Source organism: Mandrillus leucophaeus, unplaced genomic scaffold (assembly GCF_000951045.1).
Source record: "Mandrillus leucophaeus isolate KB7577 unplaced genomic scaffold, Mleu.le_1.0 Scaffold43, whole genome shotgun sequence".
In the NCBI taxonomy this organism is placed as follows: Eukaryota; Metazoa; Chordata; class Mammalia; order Primates; family Cercopithecidae; genus Mandrillus; species Mandrillus leucophaeus.
In genome coordinates this window covers 771,370-789,717 of record NW_012104587.1, presented here as the reverse complement: position 1 = coordinate 789,717, position 18,348 = coordinate 771,370, and the positions used below count along the sequence as shown (strand labels likewise).

The 18,348-nt window shown below is 56.7% G+C and overlaps 1 protein-coding gene across 1 annotated transcript; it reads left to right on the top strand.

The window, feature by feature from the left end:
• On the top strand, positions 1–17,662 carry FADS3 (fatty acid desaturase 3). Its single transcript, XM_011993349.1, has 12 exons — positions 1–135; positions 11,080–11,190; positions 11,722–11,919; positions 12,385–12,486; positions 12,601–12,723; positions 13,020–13,080; positions 13,651–13,727; positions 14,244–14,341; positions 14,751–14,847; positions 15,021–15,100; positions 15,208–15,360; positions 17,323–17,662. The coding sequence occupies exons 3-12, from the start codon at positions 11,770–11,772 to the stop codon at positions 17,372–17,374; spliced, it is 993 nt and encodes a 330-aa protein (XP_011848739.1). The 5' UTR covers positions 1–135; positions 11,080–11,190; positions 11,722–11,769; the 3' UTR covers positions 17,375–17,662.
• The last annotated feature ends 686 nt before the right edge of the window (positions 17,663–18,348 follow it).

Genomic DNA, 18,348 nt, shown 5'->3' with positions numbered 1-18,348 from the left:
CAGATCCGCGCGCACGACCAGCCCGGCGACAAGTGGCTGGTCATCGAGCGCCGCGTCTACGACATCAGCCGCTGGGCACAGCGGCACCCAGGGGGCAGCCGCCTCATCGGCCACCACGGCGCTGAGGACGCCACGGTAAGGAAGCCGTAAGGAAGCCACCCACCGGCGGGTGGAGCCTGGAGCTCGGTCGTGGGCGTGATGTCCCGCTCCACCTGTGGGGCCTTAGCATCCTCCCTCCCCTCGCTGACCTTTGACCTCCACGCCGGGACCCAGAGTTGGGGTGGACTAGCCAGGGTCAGATGTGGGGTAGGGAGGCCAGTTCCCTGTGTGGAGGACCCGCAGCTGTCCACGGAGCAGGTCTGCGGGGGAGGAGGGGGCCTCAGAGGTGGGTGTGTCATGCTGCAGAGCCTGTCCTCGGTGAGGGGCTGCCCTGTTGCTCGCAGGTCCCTGTTTCAGTTCTGCGTCCCCATGCTGGGTGCTTGCTGAGTGCTAGGGGTGGGGCAGGGCAGGGTCCCCAGGGGCCGGTGAGGAGCTGCCATTAGAGGCTGGGGGCTGGGCCGGCCTGAGGTCTGTGGCTTTCCCAAGAGCTTCTGTAAAGGGCTCAGGGACAGTGACTCACCTCTTCGGGCTAGCAGCTGCACGTGGGAGGGCTTTGCCAGCCAGGCTGGGTGGGCCTCTCCGGGAAGCACAGTCACCCCAGGAACAGGCTGGCCCCTGGGGACCCCAACTTCCCAACCCCAGCCCCTGTCTAGACAGGGAGGGATGTAGCCTGGTCCCAGGGTACTGTCTGGCTGGAGTCCGGTGGTGGAGCAGCCGGACCAGCCCCTTTTCCTCAGTTCCCCACCTGGATAATAGGGGTTGGGGCCACGATGCCCTGTCCTGACCATCCAAATTTCTAGGTTGGCCACACTGAGTACCAGGAAGGTCTTCAAGACCTGAGACATGAATTCTGAATGCTGGCGCTTTGGGCAGCAGAGGAGATTCTGTCCGGTCCCGGGACTATCGGTGTCCGTCTTGCCAGGGCCACCTGCTCTCTGCTGATTGCCATCTCCAGCACATTGTACAATCTTCACTGGACTCTTTGAGGAAGAAAGCCCCTCTTTTCCCCTCCACACCATGAGGCTGAGGAGTGAGAATAAGAATCCTCCTGAAATTCTAAAAAAAAAAAAAAAAGAGAGAGAAAGCCTTATCCCTGGGTGCTCAGGGGCCAGACGCTGGCCCGAGGGGACAGCACAGCCGTGGGATGAAGCAGCCCAGGGGCAGTGTTTGAGTGTGCAGGTGTTTGCATGTCTGGGTGAGTGTGGGGGTGTGTGCCTGCCTTTCTGCCAGGGCATGGCGAGATGAGGGGCACGGCTTCTCCCCATTGGCCTGGCTGAGCCCTGGCCTCCCTTCAAGGAGTCTTGTGGATGCCTGCTCTGGTCTGTTTTTAAAAAATATGTTTTATTTATCATTTATTATTTGTTTAAAAATATGTTGCTCAGGTTGGACTCAAAGTCCTGAGTTCAAGCATTCCTCCTGCCTCAGCCTCCCAAAGTTCTGGGATTAAAGGCATGAGCAACCACTCCCGGCCTGCTCTGGTCTTTTGTAACCTGGAGGACAGTATAGATACAGAAAACTTTACTCCCCGCACCCCCCACCAACTGCTGGAGAGAGAGGAGTCTTGCTCTGTCACCCAGACTGGAGTGCAATGGCGCCATCTTGGCTCACTGCAACCTCCACCTCCCAGGTTCAAGTGATTCTCCTGCCTCAGGCTCTGAGTAGCTGGGATTACGGGCATGTGCCACCATGTCTGGCGTATTGTATTTTTAGTAGAGATGGAGTTTCACCATGTTGGCCAAGCTGGTCTTGAACTCCTGACCTCGTGATCCACCCACCTCCGCCTCCCAAAGTGCTGGGATTACAGGCGTGAGCCACCACGCCCAGCCGGGATATAGAAAGCTTTTATTTCATCACTCTTTCCTGCCTGATGCCAGGCCCATGCTGGGGTTCCTCCCAAGTGGAATTACTGACTTAACATTTAGCTTGGGATGCTGAGACTTCCATCACACAGTTTTCTCATTGATTCGCAGCCAAGAATATCTGTTTTAAAAACGTCTCAGGCCGGGAGCGGTGGCTCACGCCTGTAATCCCAGCACTTTGGGAGGCTGAGGTGGGCAGATCACCTGAGGTCGGGAGTTTGAGACCAGCCTGACCAACATGGAGAAACCCTGTCTCTACTAAAAAAATACAAAATTAGCCAGGCATGGTGGCGCATGCCTGTAATCCCAGCACTTTTGGAGGCTGAGGCAGGAGAATCCCTTGAACCCAGGAGACGGAGGTTCCGGTGCGCCGAGGTCGCGCCATTGCACTTGGGCAACAAGAGCGAAACTCTGTCTCAAACGAACAAACAAATAAACAAAAAATATCTCTCTGCTCCTTGGGGCTGGGTCCCAGCTCTGCTGTTGGAGGCGCTGAGTGACCCTGAAGCAAAGCAGGCATGTCACGCCTCTGTGCCTCAGTTTACTCATCTGTAAAGTGGGGCGAGCTGGGGCAGACAGTGAGCTGGCTGAGGGCAGGATCATGTCTTCTCAAGTCCGTGGCCCAGGGCTGCCATGTAGTAGTTTGTATTCGGTAAATGCTGCTGGCCCCTAAGTATGACTGTGCCCTGCAAACTGCAGTGTACGGTGGGACAGCCCTGCACGGCTACCCCTTTCCTGGGTGTCCTTAGCTGGTTTCGGTCCTATCTGTAGTAGGAAGGGAACACTTTAGGCTGTCTCTTAGCTCCCTCAAGGCCCCACAGCCTGGACTAGAGTTGCCAGAAACACTTGGTCCAATCAGGACAAAGGGACTGAGGTTGCTGGGGCGGAGCAATCAGCCTTTGTCCATGACGAATCCTCAGGGCAGACCAGGGGTTGGGCCAGCCCAGTGCCCTGTGTAGTTGAGCCCAGGCCCCAGGCATCCCATCCTGGGCGATGGCCTCAGGTGGAGGTGGGGCAGCCAGTTGCCAGGGCTGTGTTCCGGCCGTCACCTCTCACCAGCCCCGGCTGCCCATCAGCTGTTCTCATGTCCAGGCAATGAAGCCTTCCTGCCAGGAAATTCCCAGAGTTTCTATGCCATGAAGTCAGCCTGTGACCATCTTGGGATACAAGGCCAGGTGCCCTGGGGAGAGTACTCTGGGCCCTTGGCCAGGTTTGTCTGAGAGTCATAGGCAGCCTGATACTAGTGGAGCCAGCCAGGGAGATGAGGCCCAGCCGCTGCTGGCCATAAGTATACAAGGGCCATGTGCTGAGCGCCTACTGTGTGCCAGGTTTTGAATTCAGTACTTGATTTATTGAAACTGTCTCTTTTAATCCTCAAAGTGCCCCTATGAGGCAGGTGCCATTTGTTGTTATTGCCACTTGACAGATGAGAAAACAAAGGCTCAGAGAGGCAGAGTGGCTTGAAATTCAGTGATTGGTCTGGGATTTGAATCCACAGCCATGTTCTTAAGTGCATGCTATGCTGCCACCTAGCCTGTTTATTTCCAGCACTCATTCGTTCTTCAATGATTGACTCATTAAATCCATCAGTGAGCATCTTCTCTGTGTCACGTACGGTTCTCACCTCTGAAGATGTAGCTGTGAGCAAAACTTCTACAGGGAATGAGTTCATAGCAGAGGGATCAGCTAGAGCAAAGGCTCGGAGGTGGGACCGTGTGTCCTGTGTTCCAGGAATACAGTGTGGCTGCAGCAGAGAGCAGTGGAGAGAGAGCCTGGCAGTGAGGTCTAGAGGCAGCCGGGCTGGCTCATGCTGGATGTTTGTGTCCTCGGAAGGACTTTGGCTTTATTCTAAAGAGGATGGGGAGCCTCAGAGAGCAGAGCAGGGAAGCCTGGGGAGTCTGATGGACATTTAAAAGGATCCTTAATGGAGAGAGCGAAGGCAGAGCCTTCCAGAAGGGCAAGAGAAGGGAGGATGGAGACCTGCCCTCCCCCAGGGGAGACCACTTAGAAGAGGTAGAGTGTGGCCAGGGCAGAGAGCAGGAGAGGCTGTGGACACAGGCACACTGGTCCAGTGCGAGCCATTAGACATTAGATTTAGCTGCGTGTTGTCTTTAGAGAGGGAGCCAGCCTGGCCTCGCTCTATGATCTTGGACACATCCTTTCACTTCTGTTTCTCAGTTTCCCCATTAGTGTGATGAGGATGAGAATGCTTGTGTCCTGGGCACACTGTGAGGGTGGTGCTGGGCACCTGGGTGCCTGGTTACCATGGGCAACAAAACTGTATTCATGGGTGTGGTGAACGCATTGCCCACAGCTCCTCAGGGCAGATGGGTTTCCCAGCAGCCCCTGGTGCCCTTTCGGCTGAAGCCCTAACTGGGAAAATCCAAGTTCCAGCAGACCCCTGAGCCCTCTGCCTTCGGGCCCTCCTTCTGGGCGGTCCTCTGAGCCTGGCCTGAGCTGGAGGAAGTAGTGGCCAGTGCTGTGCTGGAGGCTGCATCATAGTAATTGCAGCCAACAGTTATTGACTAGGCACTGTTCTGAGGGGTTTAGATGTGGCAACTGATTGAATTCGCCTAACAACTTTATGAGGTAAGTCCTATTGTTAACCCATTTTGTAGATGAGAAAGAGTTTGAAACTGGGTGGTATAATGGAACCTTCTTGGGACCCTTGAAGGGTAGGGCCTTCGTACTTGGGCCATGAGGGTAGGGTTTGTGTCTGGGTGGGAGCTGGGGAGGGACAGGACTAGGACCGGGCAGATTTGAGGACACGGGAGTTGAGGGGGGTGGCTCTAGAGCCACTCCACTCCCTCCTACCACACTGACTGCCTTGAAAGTCCCCTAATGGCCACTCCCATGAAGTGGGACTGCTCTGGGCCTCTCACAGGCATTTTCTGCAAGGCCACCGCCCACCCAGGCCCCTTCCCCAGAGGAGTTGCAGTGCCCTGCCCCTTCCTTGTGGAAGAGTTGGCGTCAGCAGGATACTGCCCCGGGCGTCCCTCTCGGTCTCTTCCTGCGGGTTTCTGATGAAACAGCCAGGCTCCAGTAGTGGAGCCAGAGGTCAGTGGTGGAGAGAGGACCAGGAGCCAGAGGGTATAGCTGCTTTGGGGCTACTGTGGGGTCAGGGACACCTGTGAGGCCAAACATCCTGGTTGCAAAAGACTTCACATATATGCCCACCCTTCGCCAGGACATTGAGGGGTGCTGGGGGACAGGGATGGCTTCTTGGGGACGTCTGCTTTCGAGTTGGGCTCCGCTACACAGGCCAAATTTGGATGTCCCATGTTTACAGCTGTGTTTCTTTTGGACCTCTTTGGGCCTCAGTTTCCTCATCTGTAAAATGGGATATTGATAGTGCTTATGGAGCATGGTGTGCTGGGCATGCTCCTGCTCTACCCACCCACCTGGGAGAGGAGAGAGGCAGGAATGTCCTGGGGGTGTCCTTTGAGGCATAGCCCTGTCACCCCAACCTCCTACAAAGGCATGAGAAGGCAGCGAGGACAGACCCCGACCACCTGAGCCCTCAGCAGCCCTGCCACACTCCCTGCTTCACCCCCTTCCTGACTGATCTGGAACACTCTGGATTCTTCTAGGGAGTGACCAAAAATCCCTCCCTGCCCTGCTGTGTCTCTGGGGTGGAAGGAGGCTCCCAGTCCCTACTCTATCCCAGCCTCAGGCTTGGCCAGGACTTAACAGGCAGGCAGAGAAGCAGCTTCTCCACTCTCTTCCCCCACACCTACAGGCCCCTCCTGCAGGCACTTACCTCTAAGTGGACTCTCAGGAGGAGGCGCATCAGGGCTGCAGGGCTAGGAAAGAGCTGGGCTATGGAGCTCTTGCCAACCACCAGGCCCCTTCTAAGTGCTTTAATGCCACCGACTGCATCCTCCCAGCAGCCTTGTGAGATGGGGATTTGTGGTTCTCAGTTTACTGATGAGAAATACTGATGAGAGAGGGGTGTGATCTTGACTGGGGCTCCCTAGCTCCTGGGTAGCAGCTCAGGTTCCATCCTGGGCAGGCCGGCTCTGGGATCCCTCCCCTTACCAGCTGCTGTGTGGGCTTCATGGTGGGGCTGGGGCAGGGCATGAGCTCTTGGGACCAACTGAGCCACTCTAGGCTTCCAGGGACCAAGGCCAGGCCGAGCTGTCTCTGTGTCCTGAAGGAGCATGAACATCACAGAAGATAGGCCTGGGTTCGAATCCCAGCTCTGCCACTACTAACTGTGACCGGGGCAGATGTCCCTTCCCGCTGAGCCTTCATTTCCTCACCGGCAAAATGGTTCGTGCCCCTGCTGGGGGCTGTGGAGGGTTGGCTCTTGTTTACTTGTTCATACCTGCTGTTGAGCAGCTGCTCTGTGCCGGCCTCTGAGGATGCCACTGTGAACAGAGCCGGTCGCTGCCAGAAGTTTGTGTTTAGGGGTGCCATGTTGATTCCAGCGCTTTCACCCACCTCTGCTTCGGTACCCAGTGAAAGACCTCAAGTACCGCTTTCCCCTCACTTGGGTGTGTGTGGGGGTTGGGGGGACAGGGCTTGGTGCACATACCCCTGGGTGCACTTAGGGTGGGTGAGGGTGGGACCTCCCACAGTTCCCTGAGGCTCCATTGATGAGGCCCAAGAACCAACCACCCTCCTGCCCCCGCAGCCCACGCTCCCAGCAGCTGGCCCTTGGCTTCTTGAGATAGTTACTGGCCTCATGGCAAGGACCCCCGCACCCCACCTAGGAAAACTGCTGCCTCCCCTCTGGTCCAGGAGTGGCCACAAGCACGGTTTTTCATTTTTTTCACTTTAAGTTCTGGGATACATGTACAGAATGTGCAGGTCTGTTACATAGGTATACATGTGCCATGGTGGTTGGCTGCACCTGTCAACCCCTCATCTAGGTTTTAAGCTCCACATGCATTAGGCATTTGTACTAATGTTCTCCCTTCCCTTGTCCCTCACCCCCCAACAGGCCCCGGTGTGTGATGTGCCCCTCCCTGTGTCCATGTGTTCTCATTGTTCAGCTCCCACTTATGAGTGAGAAGAGACCTGGGCTCTGATCTAACCTCAGTCAAATGGAACTGTGTGACCTTGAAGAAGTAGCTTAACCTCTCTGAGTCTTAGTTTCTGTGTGGCCCCCCCCACCCATCCTTAAGGAGAGGCCCAGAGAGGACCAGGTCACATGACCTCAGCCAGTTCCAGAAAAGGCTGTTTGCTGGTCTGTCAGGTTTCAGCCTGAGTCCAGGCCCCTGCCCTACTCGCACTCCCTGACAGCATGAGAAGCACAGCCCTGGGGTGCCCACCCAGCCTTGAGAGCCCAGCCTGCTTCTCAGGGAACTGTCACAGCCCCACCTGTCCCTCCCCCAACTGGAGCCTTGTCAATGGCTTTGGGGTTCTCTGACACAGCCTTGAGGGGGCTCATACCTCCCCTTATCATTGCAAGGGATAGATCTGGCTTGAAGACCCTTGGGTGGGCTTGGCTCTGTCCTCCCCGTCAGTGCCTCGACAGGGCTGGCCTGGGTGAATCAGGACCAACGGGAAAGGAGGCGAGAAGACCAGTCTGGACCCAAAATCCTCAGCTCAAGAAGGTGTCCCCAGAACTGACACGGGATGAGAGAGGGAAGGGCTGGGAGGGAGGAGATTCTGGGGCCGCAGCCACAGCTAGCATGTTATACCAGGTGCGTCTGTGCGTGCCGGCTGCATCTTTGCGTACCTTGTGTGCAAGGCAGTGTTTGGCTGAGTGTTCATGTGGGCCGTGATTGTGGGCATGTTTCTGAGTGATGCCTGCTGGGGTGGGCTGGTGGGTGTGTCTGCATGTGTGTGTGCGTCTGGGGAGTCGCAAAGGAGAGAGAGAGACCCGGCATCACGCCGGCTCAGCCCGGAAAAGATAGGACATCCTGGCATGTGCTGCAACATGGATGGACCGTAAGGACACTGTGCTGAGTGAAACAAGCCAGAGGCAAAGGGACAAATGTGATTTCTCCCAGATGAGGTTCCTGGAGGAGGCAGATCTGTATGGACAGAAGTTAGCGTGGTGGTTGCCAGGGGCAGGGGGAGGAGAGAATGGAGAATTGGTATTTAATGGGGCCCGAGTTTCAGTTGCGGAAGGTGAAAAGGTTCTGGAGCGGGATGATGGTGATGGTTGGGTAACACTGTGCATGCACTTAATACCACTGAGCTGTACACCTAAGCATGCTTACAATGGTGAATTTCATGTATATTTTACTACAATTGTTTAAAAATTGGCTGGGTGTGGTGGCTTACGCCTGTAATCCCAACACTTTAGGAGGCCAAGGCAGGAGGATTGCTTGAGCTCAGGAGTTCAACACCAGCCTGGGCAATATGGTGAAACCCCGACTCTACAAAATATATAAAAATTAGCCTGGTGTGGTGGTTTGTACCTGTAATCCCACCTACTCAGTAGGCTAAGGCACAAGAATCTCTTGAACCTGGGAGGCAGAGGTTACAGTAAGCTGAGATCATGCCACTGCCCCCCAGTCTGGGCGACAGAGCAAGACTCTGTCTCAAAAAATAAAAAATAAATTAAAAAATTAGAGGCTAGGTGTGGCTCACACCTGTAATCTCAGCACTTTGGGAAGCTGAGATGGGGGGGATCGCTTGAAGTCGGGTGTTTAAGACATACCTGTGCAACATAGTGAGATCCTGACTCTATAAAAAGAAAACTCAAAAGTTAATGAGACATGGTGGCATGTGCCTGTAGTCCCAGCTGCTGGGGAGGCTGAGGTGGGAGGATCACTTACGACCAGGATTTCAATGCTGCAGTGAGCTGTGATTGCGCCACTGCACTCCAGCCTGGTGACAGAGCGAGGCCCTGTCTCAAATTTTTCAGTGTTTTTGTGGGCTGGCGTGGTGGTTCATTCCTGTAATTCCAACACTTTGGGAGGCTGAGGTGGGGTGGATTGCTTGAGCCCAGGAGTTTAAGACCAGCTGGGCAACATGGCAAATCTCATCTCTACAAAATAATTAAAAATTAGCTGGCCCCGGTGGTACGCACCTGTACCAACAACTACGGGAGAGGCTGAGGTGGGAGGATCACCTGAGCCCAGGAGGTTGAGGCTGCAGTGAGCCGTGATTGCACCACTGCACTCTAGCCTGGGCGATACAGCAAGACCCTGTCTCAAAAAAAAAAAAAAAAAAGTCACCCAGTGGGGTCAGCAGAACCCCAAGAGTCTTCTTCCCTCCCAGCTTCCCTGTACACCAGCCCCAGCTCCGCAGGTAGCCGGGGGCCCAGACAGCTTCCTGGGGACCCCGCAGCCTTCCCTCTGCCCCTTTTTCTACGAGTTTTGCTGCCCCTGTTTCAGGATTCATGTCCAGAGGGGGTGAGATCTGCACTTATACAGCCCCTCCTCTGTGATGAAGGAGCCAAGTCAGCCCAGGTTATTCTAGAAGGGGCACCCTACCAGCCCCCTAGTCCGCATGCTGCCCTGGGCCTCTAAAAGCAGGCAAGGGGACCCCTAGCAGATCATGTCGGTGTTACCTCTTAGTGGGTGCTGGAGGGACCTGAAGTGCTTTCTTCCCCCAGGGTTGTAGGAGAATGTCCTGGCAGTGACTTCAGGGCCCCAGCTGTCACTTCCTTTTTAACCTACACCAGCTGGTAGGCTCATTAGCAAGAGGACAATAGGAGGCCCCTGTCCTCAGTCAGCTTTCTGCAAAGGTGTTTCCTTTAGCAACCGGGAGGCCTCCCTTCTCCAGACCCGTGGGGACAACACCACCCAGCTGCTGGTTCTATAGTGGAGGCTGCTGTATGGCTCTGGCTAGTCCATTCAGAGAGAGACTCTGAAAGTACAAGGAAAATCATCAGTCCAAGAGCTGTGAGCAATTAGTGAGCCGATTACCATACCAAGACCACTGGCAGACCCGGAGGGCTCCGGGAGCCCAGGTGTGAAGTTCAAGCTTGCTGTAGTACTTCTGGGGCCACTTCCTGGCTGGTCTCTTTCCCTGGCTGTTATCTTTCTCCTGGTCTGTCTTTTCCTCTCACCCTCTTTCTTTACTCTTTCTTCCTTCTCCTGCATTGTATTCCACCCCCATTCCAGCTATTACACAGAATCGCAAGAATGTTAGATTATTCATTTTATTTATTATTTTTTCTTTTTTGTAGAAACAGAGACAAGGTCTCACTGTGTGGCCCGGGTGGGTCTTGAACTCCTAGCCTCAAGTAATTCTTGTGCCTCAGCCTCTTACAGTGCTGGGATTACAGATGTGAACCACCATGCCTGGCCCATTTTATTTACTTAAAAAAATTAGGCTGGGCACGGCGGCTCACGCCTATAATTCCAGCACTTTGGGAGGCAAAGGCGGGCAGATCACCTGAGGTCAGGAATTAAAGACCAGCTTGGCCACCTGGGGTCAGGAGTTTGAGACCAGCTACTTGGAAGGCTGAGACAGGAGAATCACTTGAACCCAGGAGGTAGAGGATGCAGTGAACTGAGATCGTGCCATTGTATGCCAGCCTGGGCAACAGAGCAAGACTCTGTCTCAAAAAAAAAAAAAATTATATTTTCTACTCCTGCTTCCTGCTTTGTAAGTCAAATGAGTTTAACTGTTCAAGTGTCTTCCTTGCAAACCCCCAAGGACTCAATGTGTGTGGCCCTTGACTGATCCCCCCACCCCATGACCCAGTGAGCCTCAGTTCCAAGTTTTCCCACGTACCCTTCACCCACTGCTTATGTTTGTACAAACGGGGTGAATCAAATGTTTGTGACCGAGATCTTATTCTACATGCAGTGGAAACATGTCTGACTTACAGAAAGCTTTTTAGAAAAGTAGAACCTTTCTTCGTGGTTCAAGAAATCGGAGTCTTCCAGGGAGGTCTTTCTGTAAATCCAGAGCTGTAGATGTTTGACCATGTTCAGAGAGGGGCCCTTGTGCTGGGTAAAGCGGATGGAGCACAGCAGGCAATGGGTGAAAAGCAGGACAACCTGGGGCCCTGGGAGGACCAGGGAGGGCCCATGGGCAAGGCGGACCCACTTGGTCCCATGTCTTTGACTATTCATCAGCCGGCTGACTTTCTGTCCACCTGTCATCTGCTCTGCCCATCCATCCATGGTCCTTCCGCCCGTCTCTGCTGGCTGCTACTGTGCTACTCAGCTGTGTCTGTCTGTCTGCCTGATTGTCTGCTCTCCTTCAGGATGCCTTCCGTGCCTTCCATCAAGATCTCAATTTCGTGCGCAAGTTCCTACAGCCCCTGTTGATTGGAGAGCTGGCACCAGAGGAACCCAGCCAGGATGGACCCCTGAATGTGAGCAGGGCCCTAGGGGAGCCTCAGCCCCTGAGGGAGGGGGATGGCTGGAGGGCTGGGAGATATTGTCACATGGCCAGGAGCAGCTCCCTCGGCATTCGCCCAAGGGGATGCAGGGTCAGGGCTGGGCCTCCCCTCCCCTCCCAGAGGGCAGGCAGTTGAAAGTGAAGCCGTAGGGATGCCCTGAGAAGTCCAGGGCTTCAGATCTGGTTTAGCCAGGCACTCATTTGGATCCCGAGGCAAGCTCCCTCCCTCTTGTCACCTAGCATCCCCATCTACAAGGAGGATTTTAATGAGCTGGTTTCTCTCCTGGCTCTAGCGTCTTACCCACCCCATACCTTCTGGGAGGGAGAGGAGGCTTCGCCACCAGCCAGTGCTCCAGCTCACACCCCGGGCTGGGTACTCTCGGCACTTCATTCCCCTTTGCCTACACCCCTTGGGCCTGGTGCTGGGAGGAGTGACTGGGGCTCCAGGAGAATGGGGGTGGGGAGGAATTTCTTCCTTGGCTGATCGGCCCTTCTGCTATGGCAGGCACAGCTGGTCGAGGACTTCCGAGCCCTGCACCAGGCAGCCGAGGACATGAAGCTGTTTGATGCCAGTCCCACCTTCTTTGCTTTCCTACTGGGCCACATCCTGGCCATGGAGGTGCTGGCCTGGCTCCTCATCTACCTCCTGGGTCCTGGCTGGGTGCCCAGTGCCCTGGCCGCCTTCATCCTGGCCATCTCCCAGGTGACCCCGGCTCTGTGTTGCAGCCACCCTAACTGCCCAACAGACGTGGGCCCCCATGCACGCGGGCATTGTGAACATATTTGCTAAATGAACGAATGAACCTATGAAAGGATGAATGGATGAATAAACGGATGAATGAGTGAACAGCCTGAAGGCCCATCACGCATGTCTGTGGGTCAAGCTGCGTTCCAGATGAGCCGAGAAGTTCCTTCTTTAACAAATCCTGATCAAGCACAGGGCCACTGAGCCACAGGCTGCTGCCCTGCAGCTTCGTGACACTTACAAGCCCCCTCCACTTCCCTGGGACTCAGTTCTCACCTGTAAAAAGAGAACACTGGCCCACAAGGATCTTGAAATGGAGCATTAGCACAGGGGTACCCTGCAAGCTGAAAGGATTCGCTGGGGCCCCAGGCCCTGGCGGGCTCCGTCCTTCCCAACAGCTTCTGACCCTGCCTCTCTCCCCAGGCTCAGTCCTGGTGTCTGCAACATGATCTGGGCCATGCCTCCATCTTCAAGAAGTCCCGGTGGAACCATGTGGCCCAGAAGTTCGTGATGGGGCAGCTAAAGGTGAGGGTGGGGTGGGTGGGCAGCCAGGTGCTGAGTGGCGCTGGGTCTGCCCAAGTGTGTGGGTACAGAGTGGGGGGCACAGCCTGCTCCTGAGAGCCCCCTCCTCCTCCACAGGGCTTCTCCGCCCACTGGTGGAACTTCCGCCACTTCCAGCACCACGCCAAGCCCAACATCTTCCACAAAGACCCAGATGTGACGGTGGCGCCCGTCTTCCTACTGGGGGAGTCATCCGTCGAGGTGAGTGGGGAGGGACGTGGACACCCTCTGGCTGGGCCTGCAGCTGAGGGGGAACTGATGCACTGGGTCCCCACTCTGCCCCGACCTAGCCCCTGATCTAGCCTCCACTCTGGCTGAACCAACCCCTGCCCTCACATCTTTCCTTCCCACCTGCCGTAGCTGCTGGGGACGACCAGCCCAGTTGTTAGAATCTAGAATTGCCTTTGACCCTTGGCCCCAGCCAGCCCCGTGACCTTGCCCAGGAGAAGGAGGTGGCCTGGAGAGCTGCTGTCTCCAGCCACTGCCTGTCTCCACAGTACGGCAAGAAGAAACGCAGATACCTACCCTACAACCAGCAGCATCTGTACTTCTTCCTGAGTGAGTGTCCATCTGTCTTTCTGGGATGGGGGAGTGCCTGGGCCTGCACTGTCCTCCCTGCTGTCCTGGACCACACTCCCCGCCACTTCCTGGGGCAGGGGCATGCCTGTCAAGTCTCCGTTGTCATGGCACCCTCCCAGCCTCTGCAGCCTGTACACTCTCCCAGCACCATGCCTTTGCCCCAGCTGTCTCCCGTGCCTCGGACACCTTGCAGTCATGGGCCATCACAGCCCTGCTGGGAGCCTCCCCAAGCCCCACGTAGAATTTCTTCCTGCCCTCACACTAGAGTGGTCTGGAGCCCTAGAGTCTTTGGGCAGTTGTTGGGGTGGACAGAGCGAGGACTCAAGGCTGGCCCTGACCTGCGGTGAAGGGTGGTGGGAGGTGGTGGGGTAAGGGCAGCCTGAGGAGGCTTAGACACAGGGTCGGGAGTGATAGGGGTCATTCTAGCTGGACGTGACCAGCACCAACATCCCAGGGACATTCCTGGAGTAACAGAGCCCCTCACTCTGCGGCCCACCCACCTGGGCAGTCCAGCCCCACTCCTGAGCGCTCTCGTGCCTCTTCCTGCAGTCGGCCCGCCGCTGCTCACCCTGGTGAACTTTGAAGTGGAAAATCTGGCGTACATGCTGGTGTGCATGCAGTGGGCGGTGAGTGGGGTTGCCCAGGACCCCGGGCATACGGCTGCCGTGGCAGGAGGTGGTGCCTCGGGGGACAGTACCTGCCCATGAAGGCAAACAGGGTGCACATGTGCGTGCAACAGTGGGGCTCACATGTGTGCGCGCCGCAGGAGAGCGAGTGTGCCCGTCACCGTACGTGTGTGTGGGGGTTGAGGAGTGGGGGGTGTGTGGGTCTCTCTCGGTGAGGGTGTCTTCCCAGGAGGAATTGCTGGGCCGACTCTGCCAGGCATCTGTGTTCCTGGCAGGGTCTTCCCCAACACACCCTGCATGGCACCTTTGTCGCTAACGTCAGCCTCGTGAGCTGACAGGGCAAGGACCCTGTTCCTTTACTCAACTGAGAAAGCCAGAGGGGGTGGTGGCCTGTCCTGGGCTCTGAGGCAAATCAGGCAGGAGGGTTGGATGCTGAGGCCCCCCTCCCACCCACCAGGCGTCCAGACCTCGGGGCGCCTGGAGACCCCTCGGTATTGCCTCTGCCCTCCTCCACAGGATTTGCTGTGGGCCGCCAGCTTCTATGCCCGCTTCTTCTTATCCTACCTCCCCTTCTACGGTGTCCCTGGGGTGCTGCTCTTCTTTGTTGCTGTCAGGTATGGCAGGGGGTGGCGAGGTCACACACAGGCAACAGGTGACCCCACTGCACCCCCCAACCAGAGCTCCCCTTTCCCGGTCTGCAGAATGGGGCCAGTGGCACTACCTCCCTGGCTTGCTGGCGGAATCACGTGAACACAAGCGTGACAGGAGCCCAGGGTCAGTGGGTTTAGGGAGCGTGGCCTGGCTTGTAAGTGGCCCCGTGGGGGTCGGAGCTGCTCTGGGCTCAGCCTCACAGTGGACACTGCTTCATTCAGATTCTTTAAACACTGGCAAGGGGGCGGTGACCACACTCCTATTGTACAGATAAGGAAGTCGAGGCCACTTGGAGACAGCTGCCCTCCAGCCTCCACTCAGGGTGCCTAAGTGGTGAGCTGGACCTAGGGCAGTGCCCGAGCCTCCCCACAGGGTCCTGGAGAGCCACTGGTTCGTGTGGATCACACAGATGAACCACATCCCCAAGGAGATCGGCCACGAGAAGCACCGGGACTGGGCCAGCTCTCAGGTGGGCAGCAGGGGTGGGGCTGGGTGGGGCCCGTCCTGGGTGGGGTGGGGGATCCCCGCTAGGAGCCAACTGGCAAAGGAGGGATGAGGCCCTGACGGGGCCGCCAGGTGGGGGATGGCGGGGTCAGGGATCTGCAGCAGCTTTCTCACCTGTGCCCCGCCGGCTTCCGGCAGCTGGCAGCCACCTGCAACGTGGAGCCCTCACTTTTCACCAACTGGTTCAGCGGGCACCTCAACTTCCAGATCGAGCACCAGTGAGTGTGGGTGCTGGAGGCCAGTGGGAGGTGGGGAGTGGGTCCTGGGAGGGGTCCTGGGAGGGGACCCGTGGGTGGGGCCTGTCTCTGGAAGCCTCCCACTTCAGGTGCCAGCACACGCTCCCCACCCCCAGCCTCTTCCCCAGGATGCCGAGACACAACTACAGCCGGGTGGCCCCACTGGTCAAGTCACTGTGTGCCAAGCACGGCCTCAGCTACGAAGTGAAGCCCTTCCTCACTGCGCTGGTGGACATCGTCAGGTGAGGCCGCAGCCTGGCCCCTCTGCTCTGGTGGCTTCCCCAGGGCCTATGCCTGCCCTTGTCCAGGTCAGCCTCCTGCTGAGCCCCCGGGGCCCCTGAGCCTTTCTGTCCGTGTCCCATGCCCTTCCTCCCTTCCCCAGCCTTCATGCACACAGCGAGAATTTCTGGAGCACCTGCTGCAGACTCACAAACACAGCAGCGCCTGCAGTGAGCAGGTCTCTGCAAACCTGCCTCCAAAGGCTGAGGGAAAGAAGCTAACAGATCCAGTTTCTCAGAAAGAAACACTTAATAGGGACTTATAAACAGAAGCCATGTCTCAGGGCCGGGCGCGGTGGCTCATGCCTGTAATTCCAGTACTTGGGGAGGCTTAGGTGGGCGGATCACTTGAGGTCAGGAGTTTGAGACCAGCCTGGCCAACGTGGTGAAACCCTGTCTCTACTAAAAAAAAAATACAAAAATTAGCTGGGTGTGGTGGCGGGCACCTTTAATCCCAGCTACTTGGGAGGCTGAGGGAGGAGAATCATTTGAACCCGCAAGGCAGAGGTTGTAATGAACTGAGATTACGCCACTGCGCTCCAGCCTGGGCGACAGAGCAAGACTCTGTCAAAAACAAACAAAAAACCGTATCTCAGGCAGCCAAGAGTTGGTACCTCCCCTCACATGCCCTCCAAAAAGAACCCTCTGTATAGCAAGCTTTTAGGGTGAGCCCCATGCAGGTGGTTCTTATGAACCTGGTGATCACTGGAGACAAGCGTCTACAGGAGGAGGTTATCTATGCCATGAGCTTGGCATTCGGGGTCAAGCATCGGTTATCAGATTTGCTTGAAGATGGCATTGCCCTTGCCATTCGACAGGCTGTTTTCCTACAATCGGAGCAAAACAGGCTCCAGGGAGCTTCCTGCCCTCTTGGAGCTGATGTTCCTTCTAGCAGAGGAAAAGGCAAGCAGTTAAAATAACAAATAAGTACATTACAGGAGATGGGCAAAAGAACAATGAAGAGCCCCTCAGGGTGGAGACAGGGGAGGGGAGGGGCGGCCAGGCAGGGGCTGCCGTTTTTAATAATGTGGTAGGGTGGGCGGTATTGACAGGCTGACCTGTGAGCAGGGACAGGGAGGAGGGGAGAGGCCTCGACGAGGGACGTTTAGGCAGAAAGCAGAAAGCGCTTGGCCCCGAATGCCAAGCTCATGGCATGGATAACCGAGGCGGGCATGCAGGCGCTCAGGGAAGGGACACGCCCGGCTTGCATCTTGGAAAGCTGCCCCTACTGGGAATGACTGATGGGCGGGAGTCGAAGTGGAAAAGTAGAGCAAAGGACACTGCAGCCATGCAGGCGAGGGGTGATGGGGCTCAGCCCTTGCGGTCACCTTGGAGGTGGGGAACAGAGGCCAGATTCCAGGTCTTTGCACACGCTGTTCCCCTTCCTTGGGTGCCCTTCCTTCCTATGCTGGGATTCAGACGCCCACTTCTCCTTCATGATCCCTCCCAGCCTGATGCTGTGAGCCCCTGCCATTTGGCACAGCCCTTTAGAGCGCCTGGCACAGGGCTTCCTAGCAGGTTGTTGACATTTCTGGCTCCACCGCCTAATATCAGGCCCAAGATGGGGTGGGCAGGTTCCACATCCTCTCTGTCCCTGGGTTGCAGTGCCCAGCAGGAGGCGGCAATGGAGAACTCGATGCAGGAGGGACAGGCCCACCCAGGCTCATGCCTGGACTTGGCTTTGGCTGCCCTCCAGCTCCCCTACCCCACACCCCTCACCCCAGTCTAGATTCCATTCCAGAGAATGAGCATTCAGCTGTTCTCCCAACCCACCCTCCGGGCCCACATCACTGCCTGCCCCCAGGGAAGGGAACCCACAGGGAATGGGGAGATCTCCGCTCACACTTATCATGGGGGATATAGGGGTGTTAGGATCTTGCAACTGAGATCCTAACACCCACCGCCACTGCCACCCCCACCTCCCAGATCCCTGAAGAAGTCTGGTGACATCTGGCTGGATGCCTACCTCCATCAGTGAAGGCAACACCCAGGCGGGCAGAGAAGGACTCAGGGCACCAGCAACCAAGCCAGCCCCTGGTGGGACCGACACCCCCACCCCTCCACTGGCCAGCCTGGCAGTGCCCTGCCTGCCCTCCTGGTACTGTGATCTTCCCCTCAGCCCCCTCACATGTGTATTCAGCAGCCCTACGGCCTTGGCTCTGAGCCTGATGGGACAGGGGTAGAGGGAAGGTGAGCGTAGCACATTTTCCTAGAGCAAGAATTGGGGGAAAGCTGTTATTTTTATATTAAAATGCATTCAGATGTATTATGGAGTGGAGTGGTGAATTTGCATGAGTTTTGAAGCTGGGGTCTGCCCAGACTCCCCAGCAGCATTCAGGCCCTCGGCCATCACTGTGTGTGTTGGGCTGGCGGCGGGGTGAGGGGGAGCGCTAAGGAGCTCCCTTCAGCTCTAGATGCTCTGGGCCTGGGAGCTCATGGCTGCCTGGACTCAGACCTGCCCGAGGGCCTATTCACTTCCTGCTCATGCTGGGCTTACAAGTCACTTGACCCCTCTGCATGATGGGATGAGCTGGCCCAGCAGATGAGGACCGAGGGCTGGGGGCCATGTCTGCAGACGCCTCTGGACATGGACTGGGGAAGATGGTTGTGCCTCTGGACCTGCACTGGCCTCCCACAGCCCTCCATGGGCCTCAAAGGGCCCCATGCAGCGGGCCACCTGCTGATCTCAGCACCACACCTGGCATCACACCAGTGGTGGTGGTGCAGCTTGTGCCCAGTGGCCTAAGGAGGCAACGTCGATCTCCCTCAAGCCCACCTGGGACCAGGTGCTTGCCTGTAGTTACTGCAGTGAATAAGCTGGACCCCTGAGGCATGGCCATTCCTGTCCCTGAGTCCCTGGAGTCAGGTCTTAGGCTCCTCGTCTGGCAATGGGCTGGACTGTGCCTGTGGGTTTTGGACAGTTCTGGGGAGGGCTTTTTTTTTTTTTTTTTT